The sequence below is a fragment of the Hirsutella rhossiliensis genome, assembly GCF_020360975.1.
Source record: "Hirsutella rhossiliensis strain HR02 chromosome Unknown scaffold00013, whole genome shotgun sequence".
In the NCBI taxonomy this organism is placed as follows: Eukaryota; Fungi; Ascomycota; class Sordariomycetes; order Hypocreales; family Ophiocordycipitaceae; genus Hirsutella; species Hirsutella rhossiliensis.
The window spans coordinates 705150-731305 of record NW_025408679.1 but is presented as its reverse complement, the minus strand read 5'-3'; the positions used below and the strand labels follow the sequence as shown (position 1 = coordinate 731305).

Sequence of the window (26156 nt, the reverse complement as noted above, 5' to 3'; positions counted from 1 at the left end):
CTTCCTCCAACGGCATGCGCCGGCGACCGAGTTATTTTTGTCTGACGCCTCCGAGCTGAACCGGGGACAGTCGCCCAATGTCCAGCCGTATTCTCGGCCATTGTCGCACCTGCGGTCCACCGCAGAGTACGAACTATTCGTGAGCTCGTTCTGGCGCTGGCCTTGGAAGACACGTGTCAGCCTGGACGAAAAATGATTCCCGGTAAGCGCCCCATCTTTGACGGACCCAAGACAGGCTGCAGAGACCTCGTATTTCTCCCTCGGCTGCCGCTGGAAGCACGGTCCGGCCGATCGCTTCCAGAATTCCAAAACAGGGAGCCTTGACGTCGTCGACAACACAGGGAAGAGATAGGGAGGCCGCCGCCGCCTTGGGCCTGGATAGTCGCTGCGCCACGGGCCGAGACGCCACGGGCTGAGACGCCACGGGCTGAGATGGATTTGACTATCTGCCTTGGCCCGAGAGACCGGGCCGCTTACAGTTGCAGGCGCCTCAATTAAATGGCCAAAAGGCATCGACCCAACGTCCGGTCCAGCCCAGCCCAGACTTCTTTCTTGGTACGCACAATAACCAATCGCCATCTCGCCGACCCAGCCCCGCAAACGATACGCCCTCCGTTCCGCGATATATGACGTTTGCGCTCCTCTTTTTATAGTATTCCCTGCCCCGTAGTGGTCCGCGGCCGAGTGCGGGCTGCAAGCTGTAGATAGATGCCGGACCCTACCCCGGCGTGCCGCACCCCTTGTTTTCCCATTCTTTCCACTGCCACTCAGGTGGCTTCGTGTAGGCGCGCTGCAAAGCCAAGCCAGGGTCTTGCTTTTTCCTCGTATTGTCCGGCGCTCCGCCCACGCGCTGCCCGAGACCATTCGACGGCTGTATGAGCCGTGGGCAAAAGATATAAGAAGGCCCAGACTGCGCGCCGTTTGTGGGCTTGGATCTCATCCTCATCCTCATACTCATTTCAGCAAGCCAGCCTTGCACTTACACACAGCCCCTCTCACTCTACAACCCCCCTTCCCCCTCCCTCAACCAGTCTCGCCATCATGAAGCTGTCCACTGCCATCGCCTCTCTCGCCGTTGCCGGCTCCGCCGTCGCCGCCCCTCCGGCCGGGTCCAAGCCGTTCCAGATCATGTCCCTGCGCTCCGCCAGCCCGATCCATTTCGGTCAGGTCAGCGCCTCCAAGAGCAACATCTTCCTCAACGCGCAGAAGCAGGACGCCGTTTGCGAGGTCAAGGACAAGTCCAAGGCCCCGACCGAGGCCACCTTCTACATCAAGGACGAAGTCCTCTACTTGTACACCGGCAAGGGACCGGTCCAGAAGGCCTTTGTCGACCGGTCCGGCATGGGTACGTCTACCCCTTTTCTTATATTGGCTTCATGGTTGCTTGCTGACCACAGTGTTTTCTTCTAGGCCAGGGCAAGCTCGGCTATCTCAGCGGCAATGGCCCCCTGCCCCCTCGTTTCGAGGACAAGGGCTGGAAAGTCGACAAGGCGGGCGATCTGAACTTCAATGGCAAGAATCTCATTGCCTGCCCCGGCTCCAAGAACGGCCCCTGGACCGTCTGGGTTGCTACCGATAACCTCACCCCTGGCGGCAACAAAGGTTGCCTGGGCTTTTCCGCCCGCACCCTCCCGTCCGAGAACCCTGTTCGCTGCAGGTACAGTCAGTAGAGAGCGTGCCGTCGAAAAGAGTTTGGATTCTTCGTGACATGGTCATAGGACATAATCTACCAATGGGGGTCTCGGGGAAAAGTTCATTGCTTCGCTACTAGTGTTTAATACATGGGCGTTACCACCCCCGCCTTTCCCGTCTCGCAGGATTCCCACTTTGCAAAGACCATCTCATTCTCCTCTGCAGAATACTGGATACTTTCGCCAATAGTAAACGCACCTCCTCGGTAATAAAACCCATGCCCTCGAAGCAACCGGCCGGCGAAGCAACGCCGTAACTCGTAGGCAGACCACATCTAAGCCCCTGTTTATTCCTGGTCAAGTTACATCCCCGCCGCCTTTCGGTTCTCCTCAAGCTTGGCTCTGAGCGTCTTCTCCCTGCTCCGCAATTCCTGCGTAAAGCTGCCGCCCAGATCATCGCAATCGCCAATTCTGCGTACCACGAGTTCGCCTTGGGGAAAGGGAACTTTTTTCGCCCATGCCAGGGCTTCCTGGGCATCTTTTGTCTGGACGAGCCAGAAGCCGCACACATGGTCCTCCTTGGTGACATCAAACGGACCGTCGACAACCTCGGGCGGGGTACTCGAGCTGAACTTGACGCGGTAGCCGTCCACGGCTGTCGGACGGAAGCCCTCTGCGGCGAGGAGAATGCCCTGGGCGGCCATGTCCTCGTTGAACTTGGTCATGGTCTGGAAGACGTCGACGGGGATATGGGCTTGGACGGCCTCGGCCATGGCATCGGCTTTGATGAGAAACATGAAGCGAGGCATGATGACAGCTGAGAGACGGAACAGGAAGGATAAGGCTGACGCATCAACGGTTGGGTATCAGGGCGGTTGAGATGCGACGGATCATCTCTGCCACCTTGAGAGCCGTTGAGGCAGCTAGGAAGAACGAAGGAGCGGATTATATATGATTTCTGCACGCCTCAGCTTCTGCGTGAGGTTTGACTCACCATGAAGATGTCCAACCTTCAGCTTGCAGGCAGCAACGGCTAGGATGAAACGCCACTGACTAAAGAGCCGAAGTGTCATCCAATTGTGATGCTCACCACGCCGGGATTGGCAGGGAAGAAGAGAATGCTGAAAGGGTCTGGAAGTGCGGGGTCGGCTCGGCATTGTCTTATCCATGTCCGTGCTTCGTGATAGGCATCGGAACTTGGATCTGCATCGCCAGTTGTAGACATGGCCGAGTACAGTACGCCTAAGCGAGGACGACTGGCTCAGGCATTGAGGCTGGAGGGTGGTCGGCCAAGACGCAACCGTGAAGTGGTCCAATCTGAGCTTTGAGCCAGGCAGACTCGCATTCGCATGCAGGCGGTGTTTCTTGATGACCGATGCGTCTCTCTCTGCCAGCGTCATGTAACTGCGTCGCGAATGGAAGAGCGTGCTTGGCCTGTCATTGTCAGCTTCTACCGTCAAAGTCATTGAAGACGATGTCTTCTAAGCCCGCGCTTGAGGGAGGTTTCGTCCCGGATATTCTCCAATATGCGTCCGAAAGGAGTGGTCGCCGTATCGTCCGCGCATCGTGCATTGGTTTTCGTCAGTGGCCTGGATGAGGCGCCTTCGGGGTATTGATCTGGCAGCGACGCGGCGTTGAATTGGCTCCCTCGCGGTGGAACGGTGTCGTGCCGCACATCGGCATCAACCAAACGTCAGCGTCACGGATGGGTGATGACAGGAAAGCTCCTCGAGTCGGAGTGGTGACAGTTGATGGAGCGGGGTCTTCTGCCAACTCATAGTGCATAAATTTGAGGGCAGTTGCCTGGGAAGGAGCACTTGAAGAAGAGCCTAATACCGGCAAGAGGCTCCTGTTGAAAAGGGCGGTCAGGGCCTGACGGGCGATGGCCTCGCTTAGGCAGAAACAATCGGGTAATACAAAGACTTTGATCGCACTGATTTTGGCCTTGGCCTCTTCTTCTTCTTCTTCTTCTTTGGCTTCTTCTTTGGCTTCTTCTTTGGGTTATTACGTCTTCATTGGCCGACGGCACCTCCCCGCCCCGGGCCCGATGCCGCCACCGAACCGCAACGGGCCTCGCTCTCTTCTCTCCCTCTCCGCCGCCTCCAATTGAATTGGGCAACGAACATGTGGAGCGTCCTCGCTGCGCCTATCGGCGTTATTGTTGACAGCCACAGGTGTGGCGTGCCGTGCTCTGCGTCTTGCAGTGCAGACGCCGCCAGCTCGTCGAGCCAATTGGCGACATCAACTGCCATGGCATCAACGCCCGCACCGTCAGCGGCCTCGAGCCGTGTTAGTCCTCACCCAAGGTTCGACGAGCATCCTGATACGTCGGCCACCCCAGAGCGCAACGACGAGGCGGGAGAGACAAGAACGAGAACCCGTGCTCACAACGGAGGGCTGGTGAGACAAGGTCAGGCGATCCGGTGCCGCCACGGGATTGGCTGTCATGCGCGAGCCCACCCTCTCGCGGCTGCACACCAACTTACTGCTTGGCGTCAATGTCACTCTGGTCCGTCCGTCAACCACTATTCGAGCGGTTGTTGCGGTTGCGCAATTGTCTGCCGGGCGGCGTTCCGGCGACACATCCGGCGCTGCTGTCCAACCTCAGTTACCATCGTCATGGTCCGCCAGCCAAGGCGACATATGCCTTTTGCCGGTTCATACACCCTCGCCAAGAGCAGCTGCGAGCATGAGTGGGTGGCTATCAACCCGCCCGATGATCTTGGTCGGCGAGAAACACGGCTTGGAGGGAGAGGCTGCAAACCCTGGCACGGCCCTCACCATGCGTCAAGACGTTGCATTTTAGTGCCCACGCACTGCATTCTACGCTCCACAGGGATCAGATTTCGGACAGCCATGTTAGCTCTGGGGCAACAAGTGCCGCGAGCAAACGTCTCAGCAAGGCTTAGTTGCGTCGGCGTCACTGACCACGAGCCATCTTTCCCCGCTACTGCCCAGTAAGCGGCGCAACGGACTTGCTCGTTAGCCAACCATCTACGCATCTACACCAATATTGCCCCCTGAAGCCCCTATACCGATGCTGGGGCAATGGCCAAGTTTGGTACTGCTTTCCCTTCGTGTTCTCTGGAGCACGTCCAAACCTCCGTCACCGGGGATGAGCTGCCGTCAACGAGGCGAGGTAAGCAAGCAGGTGGACGGAAAAGGCCGAGGACGTTTCCACAAGCTGGCCTCGTGCCGCTGCCTCTCTGCTGCTTCCCGCTGTCACTTGCGCCACACCATCTTGGTACCAAGCCACGGACGAGTTCGTGTATCAAGTCCTCACGCAGTACTTGGTAGCTTCTATGCTGGTGTGGCGACTAACATCAGGTCGTTTGTCGGTTTGGCCTGCTCGCAGGCGGCATGAACCAAGTTCATTGACAGCAAGCCCATGCCCGGTGTAACCCTGGCCCCCAGCATCGAGCACCGCTACCGCCACTCGCTGCCGGAACGCCAGACGCATTACAGCCGTGCTGTAGGGAGAGACCTGGCACCCCAAACCACCGCGGGGCAAAGTCGACGACCCCGATCCTCGATGGCCGGAAGAGTAAGAAGTAAGCGTCTCCATCCCCTGTCTCCCTTGTCCGCCCAAGACTCAAAGCACACCTGACTCCCAGAGCCAGTGGCTGCTTAGGCAAGCTCGGAAACGTCGACAGGACTCCCCTTTGTACGCACAAGCAGGTTCTCCTATGCAATGCCTCGTCCGCGGCCTGCGTGTCGCAGATCGAGGTTGCACAGCGGTACACGGCCTTTGTCGCTCCCTGGTTGGTTTCCGAGTCCCGGCCGCTGCCCATCGTCGTACTCCCGGGGCCTTGTTGCGATTTGCCGCCAGGCCTGGTCTTTGGCAGCCTTTGGAGAAGCCGCGCGTCTGCGAGTCCGTCCAAGGGCGCGCAGCGTTTGAGAAAGGGAGCAGCGAGGCGTACCGGACCGTCAAAGTGGGATGGGCCTGCCTTGCGAACCAGGCTGCGAATCACAACTATCCACTTCGAATCACCTGCTTGCCTGCTGCTGCTGCTGGTTGCCACCTGTCCTGCCGTTTGGACGCTCCTCTGTCATCCGACACTCCTCGCCTCCATATGCCTAAGACACATCCTTGACTTGCTCACCTCACGACTCGACGAGACGGGGAAAATAATAGACGCTCGCCGGATTCAACGTCATCGGCGCATATCAAATGAGTAGGTGCGAGTGCGGCCTCTTCTCCCCCTTCTCCGGGCTCGTCGCTTCGCATCTCTTCTTGCGCTCGCTACCTTTGCACTGGTCGGCACCGTCTCGCATCTCCCACCGTGCACGCGATACTTGGCATGGACCATGGACCCTCCGCCCTTTACTGCCGACGAAAAGGTGATTCCCACCAAGTTTTCTACCCGCCCCCCAACAATAATTATTTCCATGCTGACTTGGTCGCCTTGTCCAGCGCTTCGTCCTAGCCGAAATCGTCAAATCTAGCGCTGTCGACATCGACACTTTGATCATCTTCATCCAAACCAACAACATTTCTCCCGACTGGATGCAAATGCAGCTCCCTCACGGTACGTGTGCCTGGTTCGATTCTCTCATCATCACACTAGAGCCTGCCGATTAACATCTTCGAGGCCGCAACATGAGTCAGTGCATGCAAGTCTTCAAGCAGTTGTCCATTCATCCAGGGGCTTGGAGCGGCCAGTCGACCAGCGGTCAAGGCGAACCTGCTTCGAGCCATACCGGAGGCGCCACGACAACCCCAGAGCGAGACGCGCCATATATGCCCGCTGTGACCAAGAACAGGCTCCTCATGCCCAAGCAATTTGCTCCCATTGCCCCGCGGCCCGTTGACGCAAAGCTCGAGAGCCAGGATCGAGGCCAGCCGGTCTCTTCTCTACCCGGAAGCCAGAAGCCGTCGAGGAAAAGAGGACGCCCTTCCAAGGCAGACATGGCCAAGCGTGATCTCAAGCCGATCCTCCCCAAGCCTATCGCTCCGCGGCCGCCTCCTCAGAAGGGAGCTTACGGTACGGGCCCGGGGGCTCCTAGCCATCCTCGAGAAACCACACAGACTGCCTCGCCCGAAACGACGCCTGCGACTCTCCGGCCGACATCGACGGAAGACACAGAGGACACGAAGCGGCGTCGTTTAACAACGCCGGCGTCTTGATATCTTTTTGTTTCTTCTTATCACGCCTATCTCTTTTCGATATCCAATCTTGTCTTTTACTATTTTCGCAGGTGGTAATCGTTTATTTCTTGATGAGTCGTACGCGGCCATGGCAGTAATGTCTCGCCGAGGTCTTTTCTGAGCCATGAGTTGTATTGGTCGAAAGAAATCTGTATGAGTCATGGATGATGAGTCGAGATTCACTGCCGGCAACGAGGGGGGGCCATATAGAACTGCTGGCGCTTTAAGGGCTCGGGATCAAGAACGGGGTGGCCGGTCATGGTAGAGCTTGGCTCGGGTGTTTGTTTCCCAAAATAATAACTCTGAAGGGACTACTGCATCATAATCAAGCGCATGCCGTGCCGAATCGCCATCCACGGTAATAGGTTACAAAGTCAAGAATCTTCTTCAGCGCTAGTGTGCCGAGACATCACATCGGTGCAGCCGCGAACCCATCGACATCATCAAGATGCTCAGTCCCGTCCACATGATAATCTCCGCGTATTACCAGAAGCCAATCTGCCCCTGTTCCAGTATGCAACGCATTTCAAAGAGTATGCTAAGTGATCTATTAAAGACATCACAACAATCGTGCGCAAATACCCTCACCTCAAATCACCCGTGAGTCGGCGACAACCTCCATTGCAACTTGGCGGCCTCGCCGTTGGAAAACTCGCTTTTGGCTCGCTCACCGCTCTCGGGGCCTTTACAGAGCCTTGACAATCTTCTCCAGCGCCTCGACCAGGATGTCGGCGTGGTGCTGCTGGAAGATCAGCATGGGGCGCAGGCGCACGGCGCTGGTGCCGCTGCCACCAATGTTGATGCCAAACGTCTTAGCCTTTGCGAGGAAGGCGTCTCGCTTGGGGTTGTCGAATGCGATAAAGGTACCCTGGCCCTTGCCGCGCAGGTTCCGGAAGTGGTCGGGATACTGCTTAGCCAGACCCTCAATCTTGCCGTAGAGATAGTCGCCGACCTTTGCGGTGTGGTTGACGAGGTCGAGACGCTCAATCTCGTTAATGATGCCGCGGAAGAGCAGCGCCTTGGCAGGATCGCCCATCCACGTGTTGAACTGGCGGTAGGGCTTGTTGGGCCGCATGTCCTTTGTGCGGTAGTAGTAGCCGGCAGTCTGGGCCTTCTTGGAGAAAGTGACCATGTCGGGAGGATCTTGCAAATTCCAGTGGTCGTGGGCCCAGAACTTGCCAGTGGCGCCGACGCCTGTCTGGACCTCGTCGACAATCAGCAGGACGTTGTGCTTCTTGGTAAGGGCGCGGAGCTTTCGGAAAAAGGATGGAGGGGCGTGGTTGTCACCGCCCTCGCTCTGAATGGGCTCGACAACAACAGCGACCGGAGGGAGGCGCCACGTCTTGATGAGGTGCTCAACCTCGTCGAGGCTGGCCTGCTCGGCCTTCTCATTTTCCTCAACGTGCTGGTCCATGGGATATTTGCACTGCGGAAAGGTGGCCTGGGGCCAGTCGAAGGCCGGGATGTCGAGCTTGTGGATGGGCTTGGAACGGGTGGTGGAGAGGGAGCCGAAGAGGCGGCCGTGGAAGCCCTGCTTGAAGGACAGGATGGAGAGCTGGGGGGACCCGGGGGCCTCGTTCCTCATGGCCGACTCCAACTCCTCAGGGGTGAATTCGGCGTCGGGGCCACCACGCTCGAGCTGGCGGCGGTACATGAAGGCGGCCTTGTACGCGATCTCGTTGGCGTCGGAGCCGGCCATGGCGGTGTAGACGTTGTCGAGGCCCTTTGGCGCGACCTTGAGGACACCCGTTTTGAGAAGGGAAGCCCACGTGTGGGAGGGAAAGTTGCCCAGGGCCGGCCTGTTGATGATGGCGCAGACCATCTCGGGGGATTGGGCGACCTCGGCCAGGGCCGCGTTATTGTAGCCGACGGGAATCGATGCAATCTGGGCATAGCTGGAAGGGGCCGAGGAGGAAGCCGAGGAGTCAGCAAACACGTGGGAGGAGAAGGCGAGGTGAGGGCTTACACGTCGAGCAAGAGGTTGCCATCGGGATCAGCAACGTAGTTTCCCACGCTCTTGGTGTAGTCGACCATCATATTGACGCTCCGCGTCTCAAACGACTTGTTGAGGTCGTCGATGTAGCGGGTGCTCTCAGGACCGGGGATGGATTTGGTCTTGAGGACGGGCGCCTGGGGCTCGTCCTTGTGGAAAGGCTGGGCGGCCTTGCGCACAGCGCCAGCACTGCTGAAGGACCGCGACGAGGCCACCGAGCCCGCCGCAACAGAAGGCCGCAGGGCGTTGGCGGCGCCAGCAGCACGGAGGGCTGCCATGGCGAAGACGGGCGGCGGCGGCGGCAAATGGGGGGTCTGGATTGGGAGGGGGCTTTGCGAGGGGCCTGTTCGTCTGTTTTCTTGTGTGCAGCTGCTCTCCGGAAGAAGAGGGAGGATGGTTCTGGACGACGAGGCGCGAATAACGGTAGTCGGTGAGTCGAGCTGGAATTGAGAGTGTTGGTGGGAAAGGCAGGGTGCAAGTACAATGTGGGCAGGAGGGGGAGCTTGACTGATACGGCAGGAAGCCGGGACCTTTTATCGTCGGATTGCAATGGGCATTGAGCCTTTGCCAAGAGCACTCGAGTAGCGGGTACGAGCCGGGAACCCGGCAGCGGAGACAGGGAGCTGGCTACGGTACGCCCAAGACTAACAAGCTGAGCCAGGGCGGTGTTGGTGCAGATTGCGGGGGAGGCTCTGGCCCGCCCACCCCTAACCCAGCCAGCTACAGCGCCGCCCAGCTCGCCTTACCCCTACGGCTGCAGGGGTCCCACGCAGGTGCAGCAAGTATCGGCGGGCTAGCGCTGCACGTCGACGCCTAGTACTCGCTACCTCGATGGAGAATTCTCCAACTTTCGCGACACAGTGCTCTCTCTGCCGATCTTCAGGTACTGTGTGCTGTACTGTATCGGGTAGGATGCCAGCGGCCGTTACGTAAGAGACCGACAAGACTTTGTCTTTCGCCATGTCGTTCAACGGCGAGAGAGCAAAGCATGTTCATCCCTCCTCCGTAGAGGCATTGCAGGCTCACAGAGTGTCCTTCTCACGTCTGCCCAGCCAAGCTTCCCCGGGACGGAGCAGAACAGAAGACGGAGCTGAGGTGGGTAAGGTGTCGTCGCGCAGGTAGGTGCGTGCTGGTACAGCCCTCAAGGATCACAAAGACCCCAGCAGGTACAAGCCTCATAGCTAGCTGTACAGTGGCCTATGAGGCTTGTACCTGCTGGGGTCTTTGTGATCCTAGTGGGCTGTACTGGTACCCCCTGTAAGGTCCCCCGCTTTTTTTTCTCGCGGGGCTTATCGATCCGACCCCACGTCTCCTATCGCCCCGACCTCGGCGGGTCTGGCAGCGACCTACAGCACCTCTCTACAGTGCAAATAGCAGGCCTATAAACAGGCCTGTAGCGCGAGCCGCCCTCTGCGCCTTCGCTCAAGATGCATGTACAGTGCATGCATGGCCTGATACCCCCGGGACTAAGCGCCGTCCCCTCAAAACTGCCAAGGCGAGAAGCCTAACAATAGCGCATCCATGGATACAGTACAGTATATATATGCTTCTACAGTACGCACATTGCTTGTACAGCACATGCGCAACCACTGCTACTGCAGCCGTCACTCGACTCCAACTCCTGCAGACCAGTGATTACAACCGTCTCCAATCACACACACCCTTCGTACCTGGCTTTTATACTGCATGTTCGGGGCATCTCACTCGCCATTACCCAACCAAGGCTCCTCCCTGCATGCACGGTACAACGTGGCCGGGCTCCGTGGAGCCCGAAGTCCTCTTTGCCCTCCTCCGGCCTCGGCCGCCCAAACTCCGCCGTTTCACCATCGTCAGCCGCTGCTGTCCCAGCCTCATCCCACGCCATGTCCTCCACGACAGCCATCTCACACACGCCTCAGCCCAATTCTCAGTCTTGATGGTCAATTTCGGGCCCGCGGATTCCAGCCGCCTTCACCTTCTTCTATTCGTACATCTCAGGTGCTGCCGAATCCAGGCTCCCAAGCAATGCCGCCTTGGCCAATGCAATAATACAATAACGCGATGCTGGCAAATCCCCCGCCCTACCATGCTTGAATCGCCAGCCATCTAAACATGAAAAACAGTCTTATGCCCACGATACGGCTTGACCGGGCAACGTCGTCAAAATCAAACTCCTTCTCCCTGGCAGCAGGCCTCGCCACAGCTCCGGCTTCATTCCTCCGCCTCCTCCAGTTGTCTCATGTACTTGGCAAACGTCTTCTTGTGTGTCTAGATGCAACATCAGCACAGCGCTCCGGCACGCTCACAGACGCCACTTACCATGCCGGCATATTTGCCGTCCTTCAAAACGCATATGTACCTGAGCCCCAGCTTTACAAAACACTCATACACGAGATCCATGGGCGACCTAATGTCGAGAGCAACTGGCGCCTACCACGGCTGTCAGCAAGGTTTTCTTTTCCGTAGCAAGCTCGCCCGACAAACTCACGGGGTCAATGTATTGTGTGAAGTCGGTCGGGTCGGGCTCTTCGTGATCGTCTTCGTCAATGCTCGGCACCCGATCCATCAGGCACAAGCTTGTCTGCTCATCTTCGAGTCGATCCAACGCGTACTCAAGGTCTGGAGCTGGAATGAGCCCGACTAAGACGTCATGTCGAACGATGGGAAGCCCCCCGTCGAGTTCGCCAGCACGATGCAAAGCCTCCAGCTTGGCTCGGAGACTCGACGCCGAGACAAGAGGCGAGTTGGTAATGTCAATGACTCGCGCCCGACGCAAGCGTGGCACAATATCCTCCAAGTCGCCGGTAAAGACGGGTTTGTGCTTGTTGTCGAGGAAAGGATAAGAGTTCATGCTTGTGAGAAGATCCTGCGAGTACGTCAGCCAGCAAGCTCGCGGTGAATGGCGCACACCAAGGCAACTCACGTAGATGCTGCGTGGTTCTATCGCATCTGCGGTCCACTTGGCAACAAGAATGGAAAGGGAAAACGGGAGCACGTAGTCGAGGCTGCCCGTCAGCTCAAACAGAATCACGGCCAACGTCACCGACAGCCTGGTCGTTCCGCACATGGTCGCGCCAGCTGCAATTAGCCCATACACGCCGGGCTGCACACATGTGCCATCCCTCGCGGCACAGTCGCCAAAGATGGGCCAGTGGGGTGCTACCAGTACCAGCCATTGCACCAAGTGGCCAACTATCCGGCCCAACAGACCGCCCACCACCATGGACGGGATATAGATTCCCGAAGGCACTTTCTGCAAGGGACAATAAGTCGGTGATTGCTTGCTTGAGAATGGTGCAGGACAGAACTCACAATGCCAAACGTGATGACCGTCAGGAACCCCTTGATGAGGAATGCGATAAACAGCTGGGAGATGATGGGCGGGATGTGATCCACGGAGCTGGGGCACAAGCCCAGCTCGCCCCGGTTGCCGTCGCTGAAGTCGTCGCACGGGGACGCCAGGTTCAAGAGCAGCTTGGCCACCGGGAGCTTGGTCAGAACGTTCCAGTAGCTCATGAGTCCCGTGACGACTGCGACGAGAAAGACTTCGAGCATCGGATAAGTCTTGATCAGTCTAATGCGACGAAAACTCTGGGCCCAAAGCTTGTGTGCCTTGATGAAGAGCGCTCCGATGGCGCCGCCGAGTACGCCGACAAACATGTAGCCCAGAAGCTCAAAGAATTCCCAGTCGACCAGATAGCGGACTTCAAACATGACGATCTTGTGGGTGCCATATGGGTTCAAGAACTTGAGCGACAGGGCGGCGATGATGCAGCAGAAGAAAGTCCTAAAGAGGGTCTTGGCCGGGAAGAAGTACGCCACCTCCTCGAGGCCGAACAAAACGCCCCCCAGAGGTGCGCCAAAGGCAACGGCAACACCGGCCGCGGCAGCCGCGGACAGAGCCTCTCGTCTCTTGGCGTCGTTTTGGTCATACTTTGGAAATAGACGGCAAGCGATGTTGCCGACGCATGTTGCCATGTGCACATACGGCCCTTCTTTGCCGAGACTGAGGCCCGAGGACACGCTGAAGATGAGCGAGACCATCTTGATGACCAATGTTTTGAACCCCAGGAATCCATGCAGGACGAAGCCGCTGAGAATGACGCGGACCTCGGCAACTCCGCTGCCGGCCGCTGAGTAGTACACCATTGGCGCACCTTGTTGCTTCGAATCTTCCCGCTGGCCAGGGCTGGCGCATTCGTCGGTCTGCACGTCATCGAGCTTGGGTAGATCTTCGGCTGCGAGATTCTCATCCAGCGTGGTCAGGCGATACGCCGATGGCACGACCGTCTTGGTCCACAACGCAAGCCAGCAGGAGAATACGGAGAAGCCAACGACACAGAGCATATAGACGGAAAAATTGGTCCCTTGCTTTCCAAATGGATGAGTATGGAATACCTCGGCCCAGGTCTTCCAGTCCTGGCACTCGCCATGGGGGCAGCATCTCTGTGAATACCGCGCGTCAAGGAATGTCCAGTCAAGCAAGACGCTCAGGAGATGCTCACCTCTTCGCCCAGATACCATGCCCTCGTGCAGTAGCCATCTTTGTAATCGAAGACTGTGATCTCGGCCACATCGACGGAATAGGCAATGAGCGCGACGATGAATCCCGAAAGGGCACTGAGAATCCATCCCTGTACCCCGTCGAAGAGAACACGGATGCGACCCCAAAGGTCCTGTCTGCTGCGCAGTGCCTTGACACGGTGGGAATCGGCAATGGTGTCGTGCACCCAGTCGGTGCTGGTAAATTGGTCGTACCAGACTCGCTCGTCGGGGAAATTGGAACGCTTAGAATCGACCGTGGATCCACGCCTCTCGGAGAGGGCGGTGATGAGCCTTGAGCTCCACGAGCCATGTCGGCTGTGATGTCGCGGGCCGGGGGCGGTGCCTGAAGTCCGGACCAAAGTTAGCCTCAGATGGGCGCCCAAGCAGATATGGAGCCGGCTTGCCTATGTAGCTCTGGTTACGGGACAGATGCGGTAGGCGGGGAGAGTTGGCACCGCTGTGTATGCGCACTCGGGATCTTGTTGAGACTGTCAGTAGCGGCGACCGCTCATCCGGCTCGCTGCTTGAGTGGCTTCGGCGCATCAAGGGAGGTCGGCGCGTTGTGCGAGGGGACGGTGGCTGAGAGTTGGAGTCCTCGGGCTCCCGGTCAGCCGTGGCGCCGGCCGATCGTGCCATGGCAGGCGGCAAGACGTCGAAAGGGATGGAATTCGGCAAGGACGGCTAGGTGGTGCGGTCGTGAAGGGAGGACTGGTGGCCGGGGTTGACATGTGCCGGGCGCCGAAGCTGCTCAACGAGGCGACTCGAGGCTAGCAGCTTGGTGTCGGACGACAGAGACAAGGCGATGATCGGGCTCTAGGGTTGATGGGAGCAGGTTTGTTTGGGCGCTCGCCGTCTTTTGCGTCGGGGAAACTGGGGACGGCAACTGCGAGGCGAGAGATGGAGGTCTGGACCGAGTCCCGTTGTTTCTGCTGCTGCTGCTGCTACTACTTCTTGCCTCGTTTCCCGCGTCGGCGAAGGCACATGCTGTGTGATGTCTCGTGCGACTTGTTTCCTGACGTCGAGAGGACGGGGGAGAAGGACGGGGTGGGATCCCGGGCTCATGTGGGCCCTGGCTGGTGTTGGATGTCTTGAGCCTTGACGTTGCTGACCCCTGCGGGCCCCTGTGACCACCCACAGCCAGCTCGTGGCACCTCAGCCTCATCAAATGACGACCTTGGCTATGTACGTAGACTTGCGAGCCGCCAGAGCAGCGAGCCGACGGAGAGGGAGAAAGAGGGAGATGCGGATTTGACATGGGAAGACGCAAAAGGGATTCTCGCCGGGTCGCTGCAACCCTACAACGGTCAACGGCAGGAGGGAGGAGGGGCTTCCTGCAGCGTGACCTGCTGAAGAGGCCCGGGTGACGGGTAAGGTACCTCTACTTTTCAATAGGCACTGGGTTCCTGAGGGGGGAGGTGTCTTCTACCTGGTGAGATTGCCTCTGGAGGTACCAGGTACCAGTCATCGTCGAAGGGGTCGGTTCGGCAGTGGAAACAATGGAGGTAGGCCTGCGACTTTCTGGAATCTGGGGGATGCACGGAGTCTCTATTTCTAGGCCGCTAGGCTGGATCCATCGTGGCTTGCGTCAGATTCGGAGGTGGCCGGGCTGCTGCAGTCATTAAGGGTGATCGGGTGGATGAAGATTGGGTCAGTGCTGCTGCTCAGCAGGCAGTGTCTCTCCTTGCTTTGCAATCCATTTTCCGTAACACTTGGTACATAAGGTATCTGTAGATGCATATGTACATCCTATGCTTGCTCGTCTGCCCACTAGCTGCGGGACCGCGTTTCTGGAATACTCCGAGTAGCTTGCATGAGTCGATGCATCGTGTGTTTGTTATCCGTTGCTCATCACTCCCCGACGTCAACAATGCAGTAAAATGGGCCTGTGATCGCCGGAGTCTGCGTCTGCAGTGCAACGTAGCTCCTTTGCTTGGCCTCTCTCTCCGCATTCGTCGCCCCCGTCACCCGTCATCTCGTACGAGTACAGACCGGAGCTGACGTCGGCCCAGACGGAAGCGGCAGCACGTAATTCCGTTATCTTATCGCACCGTGAAATTTCCAGACGCAACGGGAGCGCCCCGCTAAAACTTCTTGCGATAAAGAATCTGCACTAAAAAAGCCTACGCTGCTCTCCGCCACAGTCCAGTTCTAGCTCAGGTTCTGACACCGCGGAAAAGGATAACCACACCACCATGGGAAAGAAGAGAAAGGCTTCCGGCCGTGTCGCCGAGCCCAAGGGGTCGGGAGAGCTTGACCCGGCAGAGGCTCGGCTCGGGCCAATTTCGACGTTTGAGGATGTCGCCAATTCCGAAGACGAACACTTTCTGAACCGAGACAAGATCATGCTCGACGACGAACCGGGCTCGAAACGTAGGAAACGAGAGGATGAAACGTTAGAGCTCTCAGACGAAGAAATCTTTGGCTATCAAGATTCAGACTCGGACTCGGACGACAGCGACGACCCCGGCAAATCGACCAAAGCCTCTGGCAATGCTCTTGATGAAGACGGCGCCGAGGAAGAGGGGCAAGAATCGGGGTGGTGGGGCTCCTCCAAGCAGGCATACTACAACGCAGACAATATTGAAACCGAAGCCGACGCTCTCGAGGAAGAGGCCGAGGCGAAGCGTTTGCAGCAAAAGAAGCTGTCAAAGATGAAGGAGGAAGACTTTGTCTTTGACGGCGACGAATGGTTGGCCGGAGAGTCCGATGCAGAGGAAAACGACGAGACCGTCACCGAGGTCCTCAAGGACATCGACATCACCGACGAGATGGGACCAGAGGAAATGTCCAAACTGCTTGCAACGAGATACCCCGAGTTTGGATTTTTGGTGGACGAATTCCAGGAGCTTCACCCAGTCCTGGCAAGCCTCGAGGTCCAAGCACGGAGCAAGCCGGGCCCAACTCTGGAGGCGGCCAAGTACTGGGTGCTGGGATGCTATGTCGCGGCCTTGGCTAGCTACTTGGCCGTCCTGACCTCTCCGGCACGAGATGGCGCCAAGGTGCAGAAGCCGCTGGCCCCGTCGGAGCTGCGAGATCACGACGTCATGGATACTTTGATGTCCTGTCGCAAGGCCTGGGAAAAAGTCAAGCACGTGAAACGCCTCGGACAGGCGGGCCATCTGCCCCCGTCAGAGATGGAGATTGACGTTGACGGGGTGGATACTACAAGAGAGCAAGTCGAAAAGCTGGAGAAGAAGGCACAGAAAAAGAAGGACAAGGCCGCCGTAGCCAAGCAAGCACGGAAACTGGCAAGGGCCAAGGCCATTGAAGACGACGTCGCCGATCTATACGATCTCCCCTTGGGTGCTGGCAAACCAGGCAAGAGGGAGGAGATATCAGTCCAGCATGACGACGACAACTCGGACTTTGGCGAGGAGGACGCTCTGGACGCCCGGGCTGCTGCAGACAAGGCAGCACGCAGGAAGAGCCTCAAGTTCTACACGTCACAGATTGTGCAAAAGGCAAGTCGGCGTGCCGGCGCCGGACGAGACGCGGGAGGAGACATGGACATTCCACACCGAGAGCGGCTCCGCGATCGTCAGGCTCGCCTTGTTGCCGAGGCGGAGAAACGAGGCAAAAAGGGCTCCAAGCACGGCGCCGATCTTGGCGACGACAGCGACGAGGAAGATGGTAAGACGGCCAACGCCATACGCGAAGATGAGGACGGCTACTACGACATGGTGGCACATTCCGCAAAGAACAAGCGGGACGACAAGGCCGCGCGATACGCCGCCTATGCGGCAGCAAGCAAGGCCGACAGGGTGGTTGAGAATGAAGAGATTGGCGAGGATGGCAAGAGAAAGGTGACGTACGCTATTGAGAAGAACAAGGGCCTGACGCCCAAGAGGAGCAAGGATGTGCGGAACCCGAGAGTCAAGAGGAGAAAGCAGTACGACGCCAAGCAGAAGAAGCTGAGGAGCATGAGGCCTGTTTGGAAGGGAGGCGAGCCCAAGGGCGGCTATCGGGGCGAGCTCGCTGGCATCAACACTGCAGTCATCAAGAGTACAAAGCTGTAGGGGAAAGGGCTTGCTTAATAAATATTGCTGCAATCTGGCGGGCTGCGTTGACTTTCTTGGACTTGTTCCTTTTTTTTCCCTTTGAAGCGTTGGCGTAGAGCAGATGCAACCCAGAAAAATGTCCAAATGCCCCACCTGGAAATTCCACATCACCGTCTTTCGACTCCACGCATCTCCAGGCCCCGAGCTTGCTGGCATATGCGTTGACCGCCGAAGTCGACACCAAACGCGGCAAACAAGACGCACGTTGGATACTTGATCGCGTGCAGCTTCAACTTCCATCGCCGCCGCAATGGCTTCCGTTCCTGATCCGTCGACGTTCACGTCGTCGGCCCAGATCTTCTCGGCAAAGCACACCCTCCCGCAGATCCGCTCCATGCACAACGCGCTCAGTGTCCAGATCGAAGAGAAGGCGAGCCGTCTGCGCTCACAGGTCGGCGGCTCGTATCGCGAGCTGCTCGGCACCGCCGATACGATTGTCCAGATGCGAGGCGACAACGACCGAGTCCAGGAACTGCTGGGCAATATGGGCGGGCGCTGCGGCCGAAGCGTCGTTTCCGCAAAGGCCAAGGGGCTGGCGGAGTTCGTGGTCAGTGGCCATAATCCGGATACAGGCATAGCCGTGAGGTTGCAGCTGCTGGACGCGTGCGGGCTCATGGTTGGCAGGATACTCAAGGGACAGGGTGGCGTCGACGACGGGGTCAAGAGGGGGCAAAGACTGGTGTTGGCGACCAAGGTGTGGGTTCTGGGCCGCTTGCTGATCAAGAGCCTGGGCGAAGAAACATCCGACGAGAGCGTAAAGCGTCGCCTGGAAACGGCACGCAGGGCCATGGCCACCATGCGTCGCCGCCTCCTGAGCTGTGTGCGCAAGATTCTGGACAAGGCAGACGACGGCACCGAGAGGGATGACGTGCTCAAAGCGCTCTGCGCCTACAGTCTTGTGACCAGCTCGGGGGCGAGGGACGTCCTGCGATATTTTCTTTCCGCCAGGGAGGAGGCCATGGCGCTGGCGTTTATACGAGACGAGGGCATGCCCTCTCCGACCACGGAAGACGTCATTCACAGCTTGAGTCTTTACACGGGAACTATCCTCGAAGTCCAATTTCTGGTTCCGGGCAAGCTGTCACCGGCGCTAGGCAACCTGAAGAGCCATCCACTACTGGATGATTCGTCTCTCAGGGGGCTCGAGGGTCTTCACCTCGACGTGTCTGCAACTTGGTGCAGCGAAGAAATCAGATACTTTATGCCTTTCGTCCGCCATGACGACCTGGACGGGAAGCTGGCCAGGGACAAGCTTGCCGAGTGGGCTGACAAGGGCGGCCAGATCATTCTCGAGGGCTTGAAGAAGACGCTTGAGCGGATGACGGAGCTCAAGTCGATCCTGGACCTCCGCACTCGGGTGCTACAGCTCTGGATCCGAGAGGGGGGCAGGGCCAAGGGGTTTGATCCGCTGGAGATGCAAGACGACTTGCGAGATGCCATCAACTCACGCATGCTCGCTGTGCTAGAGACCAAGGTGACGAAACTGCGCCTGGTCGGGTCAGAAGTCAAGGCGACGCTCGAGGCGTGGCAGCAGGGGGTTACGGATCAGGTCCCCGGGCTGTGGGACGAGGATGGCTACGACGCGGCGCTGTCCAAGGGTGCTGCGCCGTTTGTGCAGGAGGTCGTGTCTCGGCTGTACGGCCGCAGCGACCCCGTTTCTAAGGCGGTACACAGCTACAGCTCGTGGGTTCATGTCATTGACGACGTCAGGGACGCCGTGGAGCAGCTGAGACGGCAGCGGTGGGACAATGACTACGACGAGATTGAGGACGAGGAAACCATTGAAGCGAGACAGCAGGTCTTGAGCAATGACGACCCCCGCAAGCTCCAAGAGAAGCTCGACGCAGCCCTAGACACGGCATTCCAAGAGCTCGAGGAGCAGCTCGGCAAGCTGTGGCGAGAAAGTTCAGAGGGACCAGCGAACGGCCCCATCGCCATGTACATGATTCGGATCCTCCGCGACGTCCGCGCCCAGCTGCCCGAGCGCCCGGCCATCAAAGACTTTGGGCTCGCCCTCGTCCCCAGCCTACACAGCAGCGTCGTGGCCCACGTATCGGCGACGGCCCTGGACGACTTCGCGGCTACTTTCTTGTCCGACAGAGAGTTGACGGGGAGGCTCCTGTGGGAGGGGGAGCCGCCGCTGCCGAACCAGCCTTCGCCGGGCATCTTCCGATTTCTCCAGACGCTCTCTCTGGCGATGGCGGATGCGGGGATCGACCTGTGGAGCGCGGAGGCGGTGACGGCGTTGAAGAGGCATACGTGTGGACGCCTGCGCGATGTGTGGCAGAGAGAGCTGTCTGGCCTGTCGTCCAGCAAGATGGCAGACACGGGCAAAGACGACGGCATGACGAGTGAAGATCAGGAATGTAGCCAGAAAGATGGCGACACAGAGCACAAAAGCGAGGCCCAGGAAGATGGAAAGGGAGACACAGAGGCCGAGGCGAGGGAGCAAGGCGCTGTGCTAAGCGCCAGTCAGGTCCGTGACATTGCCGTCCAATGGCATTTTGACGTCTCTTTCTTACTATGCTGCGTCGGAAACATATCTGGATCGGCGTCCGAGGACCTCAGATCCATCGAATCGAACATGGTTGAGCAGTCAGGCCTCGAAGACGGGCCCTCCCGGCAGCGCGTTGTCAGGGCTTCGCAGGACTATTGGCAGCGCACAAGCTTGCTCTTTGGACTGTTGGCATGAAGGGGCGAGCAGGTGAGCAGGGGTCTACCGCTGTTCAAGGCTGCCTCAAGTGTCCTCGGCGATAGGGAGGCAGTCAATCTACATGACACACTATTCTCAGACATGAGACGAATCGCGCCGACAGGCGGCCGAAATCACAGCTTATGTCTCTTCTCGCCGCTGGCGAGCTTGCGGAATTCTTCCTGGGGGATGCCCTTGACGAAGCGGTCGATGCCGGCAAAGACCTCGTGGACGTTTTGCGAGTGAATGAGGTTCATTTCCGGGCCCCGGATAAGCTTCTTGATGCCCAGCATGCTCTCACCATTAAGATGGTCGCCCAGCCTCTCGTCGACCTCGTGCAAGACCTTGGCCCTGAAGGCGGCATCGTCGCCCTTGTCAAAGGGGAAAATCTGGTTGACGAAGCCGCAGGTCTCGAGCTCGCGGGCAGTGAGGCGTTTGCTCATGATGAGGGCCTCGTTTGCCCTTGCGGGGCCGAGGCGGTGGACCATTGCGCGCGAGGCGCCGCCCTCTGCGACGAGGCCGATGGAGGAGAAGGGGGTAAGCAGGAAGGCGTGGGGCACGGCGTAGATGAAGTCGGCAAAGGAGATGAGGGCGGCGGAGAGGCCGATAACGGGGCCGTTGAGGCCGACGACGAGGATCTTTGGGTGAGTGGCAAAGGCATGGGTGATGTTGAGGTTGAAGGCGGCGAAGGTGGTGAGCCAGAGGCGGTGGGAGTCGTCGGGGGAGTCGGAGGCGGCTCGGGAGATGCTGACGTCGGCACCGCTGAGGAGAAGACGGCTAGGTCAGTTTCATGCCTTGATTCGTCTACTCGTGCCCGTCGAATGCAGCCGAGGAAGAAGAGGGGGGATGGGGGGGGACCATACGCGGAAAAGTAGCGGCCCTTTGCCAGGATGACGGTGACAAAGACGTCGTCGCGCGTCGAGACCAGGTGCAGCTTGCGGGCCAGGTCGTAGTACTGCGGCTGGGTGAGGGCGTTGAGCTTGCTGTCGTTGTCGATGGTGATGACGGCGACGCGTCCGCGGTACTCGAGGCTGATGACGGAGTCACCGGGCTGCTGTGCCATGGTGGGTTATTGTTGCCTGTCTTGCCTTGATTCCTCGTTTTCTTGCCTGTCTCGACTCTCTCTCTCTCTCTCTCACACACACACACACACACACCGGTTTTGTACTGCACGGAGGCCTGTTGATGGGGTGGCTTCGAGATGCTTGATTCCGCCGCCGTCGTCGTCAGGGCTGAAGCAACGCACCTGGCAGGCCGGAACGGGAGAGGGGCCGTTCGTTCTCGGGCGTTCGTGCAATGGCTTTGAATGGAAGCACAAGTAATATTATGGAGCAGCACAGAACAGATATGGCGGTCAATGGGTGGAAGCAGTGGTATTTGCTGCACGGGAAAGCTTCTTAACTACCCCGAATGCGCAGATGGACGAGCCGAGGTCTGGCGGCAAGGCACGGAAAGGCAACTAATCAGTTACAAGACATCGTGAGGGTTCTTGCTTGTATTCTAGGTACCGATTTTGGTGCTGTCAAACCTGCCCAGCTGCAGCCAATTATTCAGCAAGCTCCCCTCAGGCCGGTTTGCGTGCCCGGGATCCTCGGCCCGGTGTTTGGGTACGGGATTCAACGTGTCTCCCACCTTCCTCCTCACCTCTGCCTTGCTATGGTGGGAAAATTAGACCGACGGCATCTGCAAAGCGCAGTGACACCGGGGCCGCTCGCATCAGCGCAGGCCGCCCGCTGGCAATTCCATCCGTTCTCTGAAGGTGGGGCGCCTGTCTTCGGCCCACGTTCCCTGTGGTCCCTCGCTGGTCATACCGAGCCCGGACGGAACTGGATCCCATGGTACTTTTTAACCTTTTTCAGATGACGGCAGTGGACGGAGAGTCGATGCCCAAGCGAGCAAGGTAAGAGGGCCTTGCAGCATGAGCCAGCCGGTCGAGTCCCGGCCCGTCTCGCAGTAGGGTACTGTCAGGGTCGTCAACGGCGGGCGTTGTTGCGGAAGCTGCCGCGAGGGACTCGGCTGAGGCGTCACTCCCGGAGCTGCGAATCGGCTGGTGATACCCAACAGTCGTGGGTGAACCTTTGTTGTCCAGCTCCTTTGCCCGCCGCTCGTCATGCCGGTCCCTGCAAGACGCCAGATATGGAACGCGCATCCCTCTCTCTCGTATAGCCGTCAAGCTCGTCCGCGGCCCCTGGACACGGGCACAGACTCGGCCCACGTCTCGCGGACCACGTCTCGCTTGGGCCGAGCGACAGTCCTCGGCTTGGGCTCCCGGCTCGCCAGGCACGGCTTGGGCCCGCTGAACAAGTCGCCCGTGCCGTTCCAGAGCTGCTCGCTGCACCACCTCTCCGTGCCGACACACTCTTCGGCCCGCGGGTTGGCGCACCGCCGCTCGGCGACGTCGAACGGCGCCGGGTCCCGCCACGGCTTCCGTCGTCGGCTGGCCAGGCATGTCTCGGGGCCGTCGAACTCGCCCGCGGCGTACAGCCTGCCGAGGCACCACTCGGCCGTGCCCTGGCAGCCCTCGGTGAGGTAGCGCGGGTTCGACTCGGACATCATGGTCCCGCAGAGGCGCTCAAACTCGCGATCGCTTAGGGCTCCTGCCGGCGGCATCCATGGCTTGAAGTCGGTCCCTGGTGGTTGTCTATTAGCGTCTGGGGTTGGACAGCCGGGGGCAAGGGGGGCATACCGCCGGTCAGGGGCTTCTGCCCTTGCAGCTGCGCGGCGGGAGCTACACCCACGAGGAATGCGAGGCCGGGGAGGAGCTTCATGGTCGAGGTTATCGTCGATTGCTGTCGAGCAGTGATTCCACGCAAGAGTGGAGAGGTGCATAGCTATCTTGCAGAGATGAAGAGACAGTTTCTAGCGACGAGGGGAACGCGGCCTTTTGAGGAACCTGTGAAAAAGAAGTTCGCTCAAGCTTGTTGGCCATTGTTGGAGAGAGAGGGGCTGGAATGATATTATAGATAGCTGACGCCAGCCATGCGGGCCGCCGACGTGGCGAGTCAGGACTCACGCGCAGCGAAACTTCACCTGGCGACCCGCGAAGGACAGCCCAATCATGGGACGATGAACCGCAAGGGTTTCCAGGGCGGCGCCGCCGAGTCAGACGTGGGGAGCTGAGTAGCGCAGCGTCCCACGACATTCTACCTGCCGTCCCAGGAACCAGTTGCGGGCCATGGGATGAAATGGCGGCGGTCGGGAACCCCCAACCATGTCTCCACCGCCCACCGCAATGCCGACGAAGCCAAGGCCTCTACCAAAGCGTCGAGCGCCGAGAGACGGGTGCGCGGCCTTGTTCGTCATCAGCTAACCCATCGTTCGACCTTTTCTTTCTCTCTCTCTCTCTCTCTCTCACACACACACACTCTCTCTCTCACACTCTCTCTCTCTCACACACACTCTCTCTCTCTCACTCTCTCTCTCTCTCTCTCACACACACATCATCGGTCTCTTTCGTCTTGTTCTTTCATGATTGCATCTTCATCTTCACTCATGCGCCCCCTTCTTCTCCTCTTATTTTGCTCGCCAGCACACAGCACGACAGAGGCGTCCGCATGAACGATGGGCGCGCATTAGAAACGTGGGCATGATTCGCGGCCCACATTTCGTCCTTGCCTGTCATACACGCGAAGGGGGGTCTCGATTGGCCTGACAGAGGGCGTTTTAATTCTTCGTTGATGCAAAATCTACTTTCTGTCAACGAGGAATCGAACCCATTCAATGACAGGAGCCCTGACTGTCAAGAGTCTTTTTTTCGGGCCCTTGCGGCAGCTGTTCCCCCTTTTGCCGCCTGGCAATAAAAAAAGCTGCGACGCCAAGGATGGCTCCGTGTCATTTCAATTGCCCTGTTTACGAGAAGAAGCCAGTTTATAAGTCATGATGCTCCGTTTTCAGCTACTTCCATATTCATCATCAACCACCATGTCGGCGTGCAACAACAGCGGCACAACACAATCAGCCTCGTCGTAGACGCTGGCGCCTGTAGTCATCGCTCTATCTATGGCAAATGCTCAGCAACGTTGGTTTCCCGGGAACACGGCGGTTCAGGCCTCAGGCTCGTCGCAGGCTCACCTCGTCCCGTCCACAGCTATCTTCTCCCACTCTACCGCCGTCGTGGAGCAATCCGTCTCTGCTTGGGGAAGTCCAACGGCAACTCGAGTTTTGCCACACACCACGACTGCCCCAGTTCCTTGTTGTTGATTCGCTTGACTCGTCCGCCAACCTCGTGGAAGTATTGGTTCATTTCCCTATCCTCGCCCAGTTTCAGGTCCTCCCGCAACTCCTTTGTGCACACCTCAAAGTTATCGACAATAAAAGCAAAGGCGCAGCAATGTGTGATGAGCAGGTCGACGTGGAACTTCCTCAACGTTCCCGCGTCCGAGAATTTGCGCCGAATGTTCTCAATCACGGCGTCGGGTATCCCTGCCATCAGCTCACGGAGTTTGTCCGGAGACGGCACTCGCCTGGTCCCCCTTTGCCTCCCTTCCTTGGAAAAGAAGAAAAATCGTAGCACCAGATCGAGGTATCGCAGCACTCGCAGTCGAGTGATGGTGTCATCATCAACCGCAAGGGCGTTGATTCTCGTGGCAACGAACCGCGACGGGACCTGGACCCCTTCTTTGCGACGTGCCTTTTCTTGCCACTCCCGGATGGGAACAAGGCTGAGGATGTCGCCCCCGATGATGACTTCTGGATCGTAGACGTCGCTTGCACTGGTCGCCTCGAGGTTTGCCTTGGGCACGGGCTTGGCCTCGTCGACGGCTGTCTGCAGTTCCTCGCGCGTGGCCATCAGGGAAGTGACTGCGCCGACGGAGCTGAGCATGGCGCGGGAGGCGTTGTCAATCTTTGTCATGGTTGCGTCTCCCGCCTTCTTGAGCGGAGCGATGGCATTAAGCACGTTCTCGCGGATAGCCTTCTTGGCCTTTTTGGTACCGAATGTCTGTCCGAGATCCGTCTTGCGCTCCATGGCACTCTGTAGCAGGCGATGATATTAGCCCTCGCGAGTCGAAACCGCGGGATTCAACATGTAAACTCACCTGCTTGGCCTCGTTCTCCTTGGCAGATACAGCCGCCTCTTGCCTTGAGCGCACCTGGCCACGGACCACCATCTTCTTGGCTTCAATCACCTCCAGCTTCCCGGTGCTCGGATCGTAGATGCCCAGATAGTGATTGAGCAGAGGTTTTGATCCTCGTGGCGCCTCCTCTGTCCCGGTGTATTCCAGGCTATGATGTGCGGTGGAATGGAGTAACAGCTCCTGGGCATCGGTCTGTTTGCCGTGCTTCGACTTGGCTTTGGGATCGGCTCTGGGTTGATAGGAACGGAAAAGCAGCTTCTGCGGGAGCTCAATGCCCGGTGTAGTGGCTAGAAAGTGTCAGCATTCGGACCCTGACGACGATGAATCAACGGCCAGCCGTACCAATCACGGGCGGACAGAGCTTCGGCCGCAAGATGGACGAGACGGTCGCTGTTGACGGGGGCGCATCCAGGACGACCTTCTTCTTGGGCTTGCCGGATGCTTCGCCATCCCTCTTGCGCTTCTTGCTGCCCGCCTCGGCCATTGTTTGTGGGAGTATGTGTTGTGCTTGGTTGGTGACGAAGCCAGCTGTGATGCGCTGCTAGTTTCGATTGTTCTGCGGGAAAAATTTGGGTTCTGCCGGTTTGTCAGTGGAGGTGGAGAGAGTGGAGGGTGGGAGAGTTGGTACTGTACCTGAGGTGGGGGCGGTGAGAGACAGGGAGCCACCATAACTACGGCCGGTTTACAGGCGGCTCGGTATCCGCGAGCAGAGACACTATGGCGGCTGCTATACAAGAAGGATGAGGGGTATTACATGCCAAACAATCTTGGGCACTACTCCGACGAGCTCCATGGGAAAAGAAAAGCAGCCCGAGACAACGACGGCGCGAGCCATCTGCAGGGTCCTCTCTGGCATCGCTGGGCTTGTGTGAACCGAGGTCAAATGTTCTCCACCGCGAGTAGCTCACAAGAGGTCATGCTTGAGCTTCAAGAGCAGTCGATTTTCCACGACCTCAACCTCATTATTGGTCTAGGCGTGAAGAAATTTCCCCCAATCTCCACAAGTGCCTGTATTCGACGGCGGTGTAACATTC

General features: G+C 58.4%; 10 protein-coding genes across 10 annotated transcripts; 4 read left to right on the top strand and 6 right to left on the bottom strand.

Moving 5' to 3' along the window:
* Positions 1-1041: 1041 nt before the first annotated feature.
* On the top strand, positions 1042-1670 carry HRG_09617 (cell wall protein phiA; the record flags this gene model as incomplete). The annotated part of the gene is made up of 2 exons (XM_044868088.1): positions 1042-1345; positions 1411-1670. The coding sequence occupies 2 exons, from the start codon at positions 1042-1044 to the stop codon at positions 1668-1670; spliced, it is 564 nt and encodes a 187-aa protein (XP_044716669.1).
* Positions 1671-1993: 323 nt separating this feature from the next.
* HRG_09616 (YCII-related domain-containing protein) lies at positions 1994-2440 on the bottom strand (the record flags this gene model as incomplete). The annotated part of the gene is made up of 1 exon (XM_044868087.1): positions 1994-2440. The coding sequence occupies one exon, from the start codon at positions 2438-2440 to the stop codon at positions 1994-1996; it is 447 nt and encodes a 148-aa protein (XP_044716668.1).
* A 3499-nt stretch (positions 2441-5939) lies between these two features.
* Positions 5940-6759, top strand: HRG_09615 (uncharacterized protein; the record flags this gene model as incomplete). The annotated part of the gene is made up of 3 exons (XM_044868086.1): positions 5940-5972; positions 6046-6160; positions 6224-6759. 3 exons carry the CDS (start codon positions 5940-5942, stop codon positions 6757-6759), a joined length of 684 nt encoding a protein of 227 aa, XP_044716667.1.
* Positions 6760-7465: 706 nt separating this feature from the next.
* On the bottom strand, positions 7466-9051 carry HRG_09614 (aminotransferase class-III domain-containing protein; the record flags this gene model as incomplete). Its single annotated transcript, XM_044868085.1, has 3 exons — positions 7466-8086; positions 8141-8675; positions 8747-9051. 3 exons carry the CDS (start codon positions 9049-9051, stop codon positions 7466-7468), a joined length of 1461 nt encoding a protein of 486 aa, XP_044716666.1.
* A 1912-nt stretch (positions 9052-10963) lies between these two features.
* HRG_09613 (voltage gated chloride channel domain-containing protein) lies at positions 10964-13933 on the bottom strand (the record flags this gene model as incomplete). Its single annotated transcript, XM_044868084.1, has 8 exons — positions 10964-11020; positions 11072-11182; positions 11241-11618; positions 11676-11855; positions 11934-12005; positions 12065-13198; positions 13258-13640; positions 13702-13933. 8 exons carry the CDS (start codon positions 13931-13933, stop codon positions 10964-10966), a joined length of 2547 nt encoding a protein of 848 aa, XP_044716665.1.
* A 1556-nt stretch (positions 13934-15489) lies between these two features.
* HRG_09612 (sas10/Utp3/C1D family domain-containing protein) lies at positions 15490-17313 on the top strand (the record flags this gene model as incomplete). The annotated part of the gene is made up of 1 exon (XM_044868083.1): positions 15490-17313. The coding sequence occupies one exon, from the start codon at positions 15490-15492 to the stop codon at positions 17311-17313; it is 1824 nt and encodes a 607-aa protein (XP_044716664.1).
* A 292-nt stretch (positions 17314-17605) lies between these two features.
* HRG_09611 (vps51/Vps67 domain-containing protein) lies at positions 17606-20047 on the top strand (the record flags this gene model as incomplete). The annotated part of the gene is made up of 2 exons (XM_044868082.1): positions 17606-17902; positions 17948-20047. The coding sequence occupies 2 exons, from the start codon at positions 17606-17608 to the stop codon at positions 20045-20047; spliced, it is 2397 nt and encodes a 798-aa protein (XP_044716663.1).
* A 134-nt stretch (positions 20048-20181) lies between these two features.
* Positions 20182-21110, bottom strand: HRG_09610 (enoyl-CoA hydratase/isomerase domain-containing protein; the record flags this gene model as incomplete). Its single annotated transcript, XM_044868081.1, has 2 exons — positions 20182-20809; positions 20911-21110. 2 exons carry the CDS (start codon positions 21108-21110, stop codon positions 20182-20184), a joined length of 828 nt encoding a protein of 275 aa, XP_044716662.1.
* A 1106-nt stretch (positions 21111-22216) lies between these two features.
* On the bottom strand, positions 22217-22815 carry HRG_09609 (uncharacterized protein; the record flags this gene model as incomplete). The annotated part of the gene is made up of 2 exons (XM_044868080.1): positions 22217-22677; positions 22734-22815. 2 exons carry the CDS (start codon positions 22813-22815, stop codon positions 22217-22219), a joined length of 543 nt encoding a protein of 180 aa, XP_044716661.1.
* Positions 22816-24149: 1334 nt separating this feature from the next.
* On the bottom strand, positions 24150-25606 carry HRG_09608 (a49-like RNA polymerase I associated factor domain-containing protein; the record flags this gene model as incomplete). The annotated part of the gene is made up of 3 exons (XM_044868079.1): positions 24150-25019; positions 25084-25409; positions 25465-25606. 3 exons carry the CDS (start codon positions 25604-25606, stop codon positions 24150-24152), a joined length of 1338 nt encoding a protein of 445 aa, XP_044716660.1.
* Between the last annotated feature and the right edge of the window lie 550 nt (positions 25607-26156).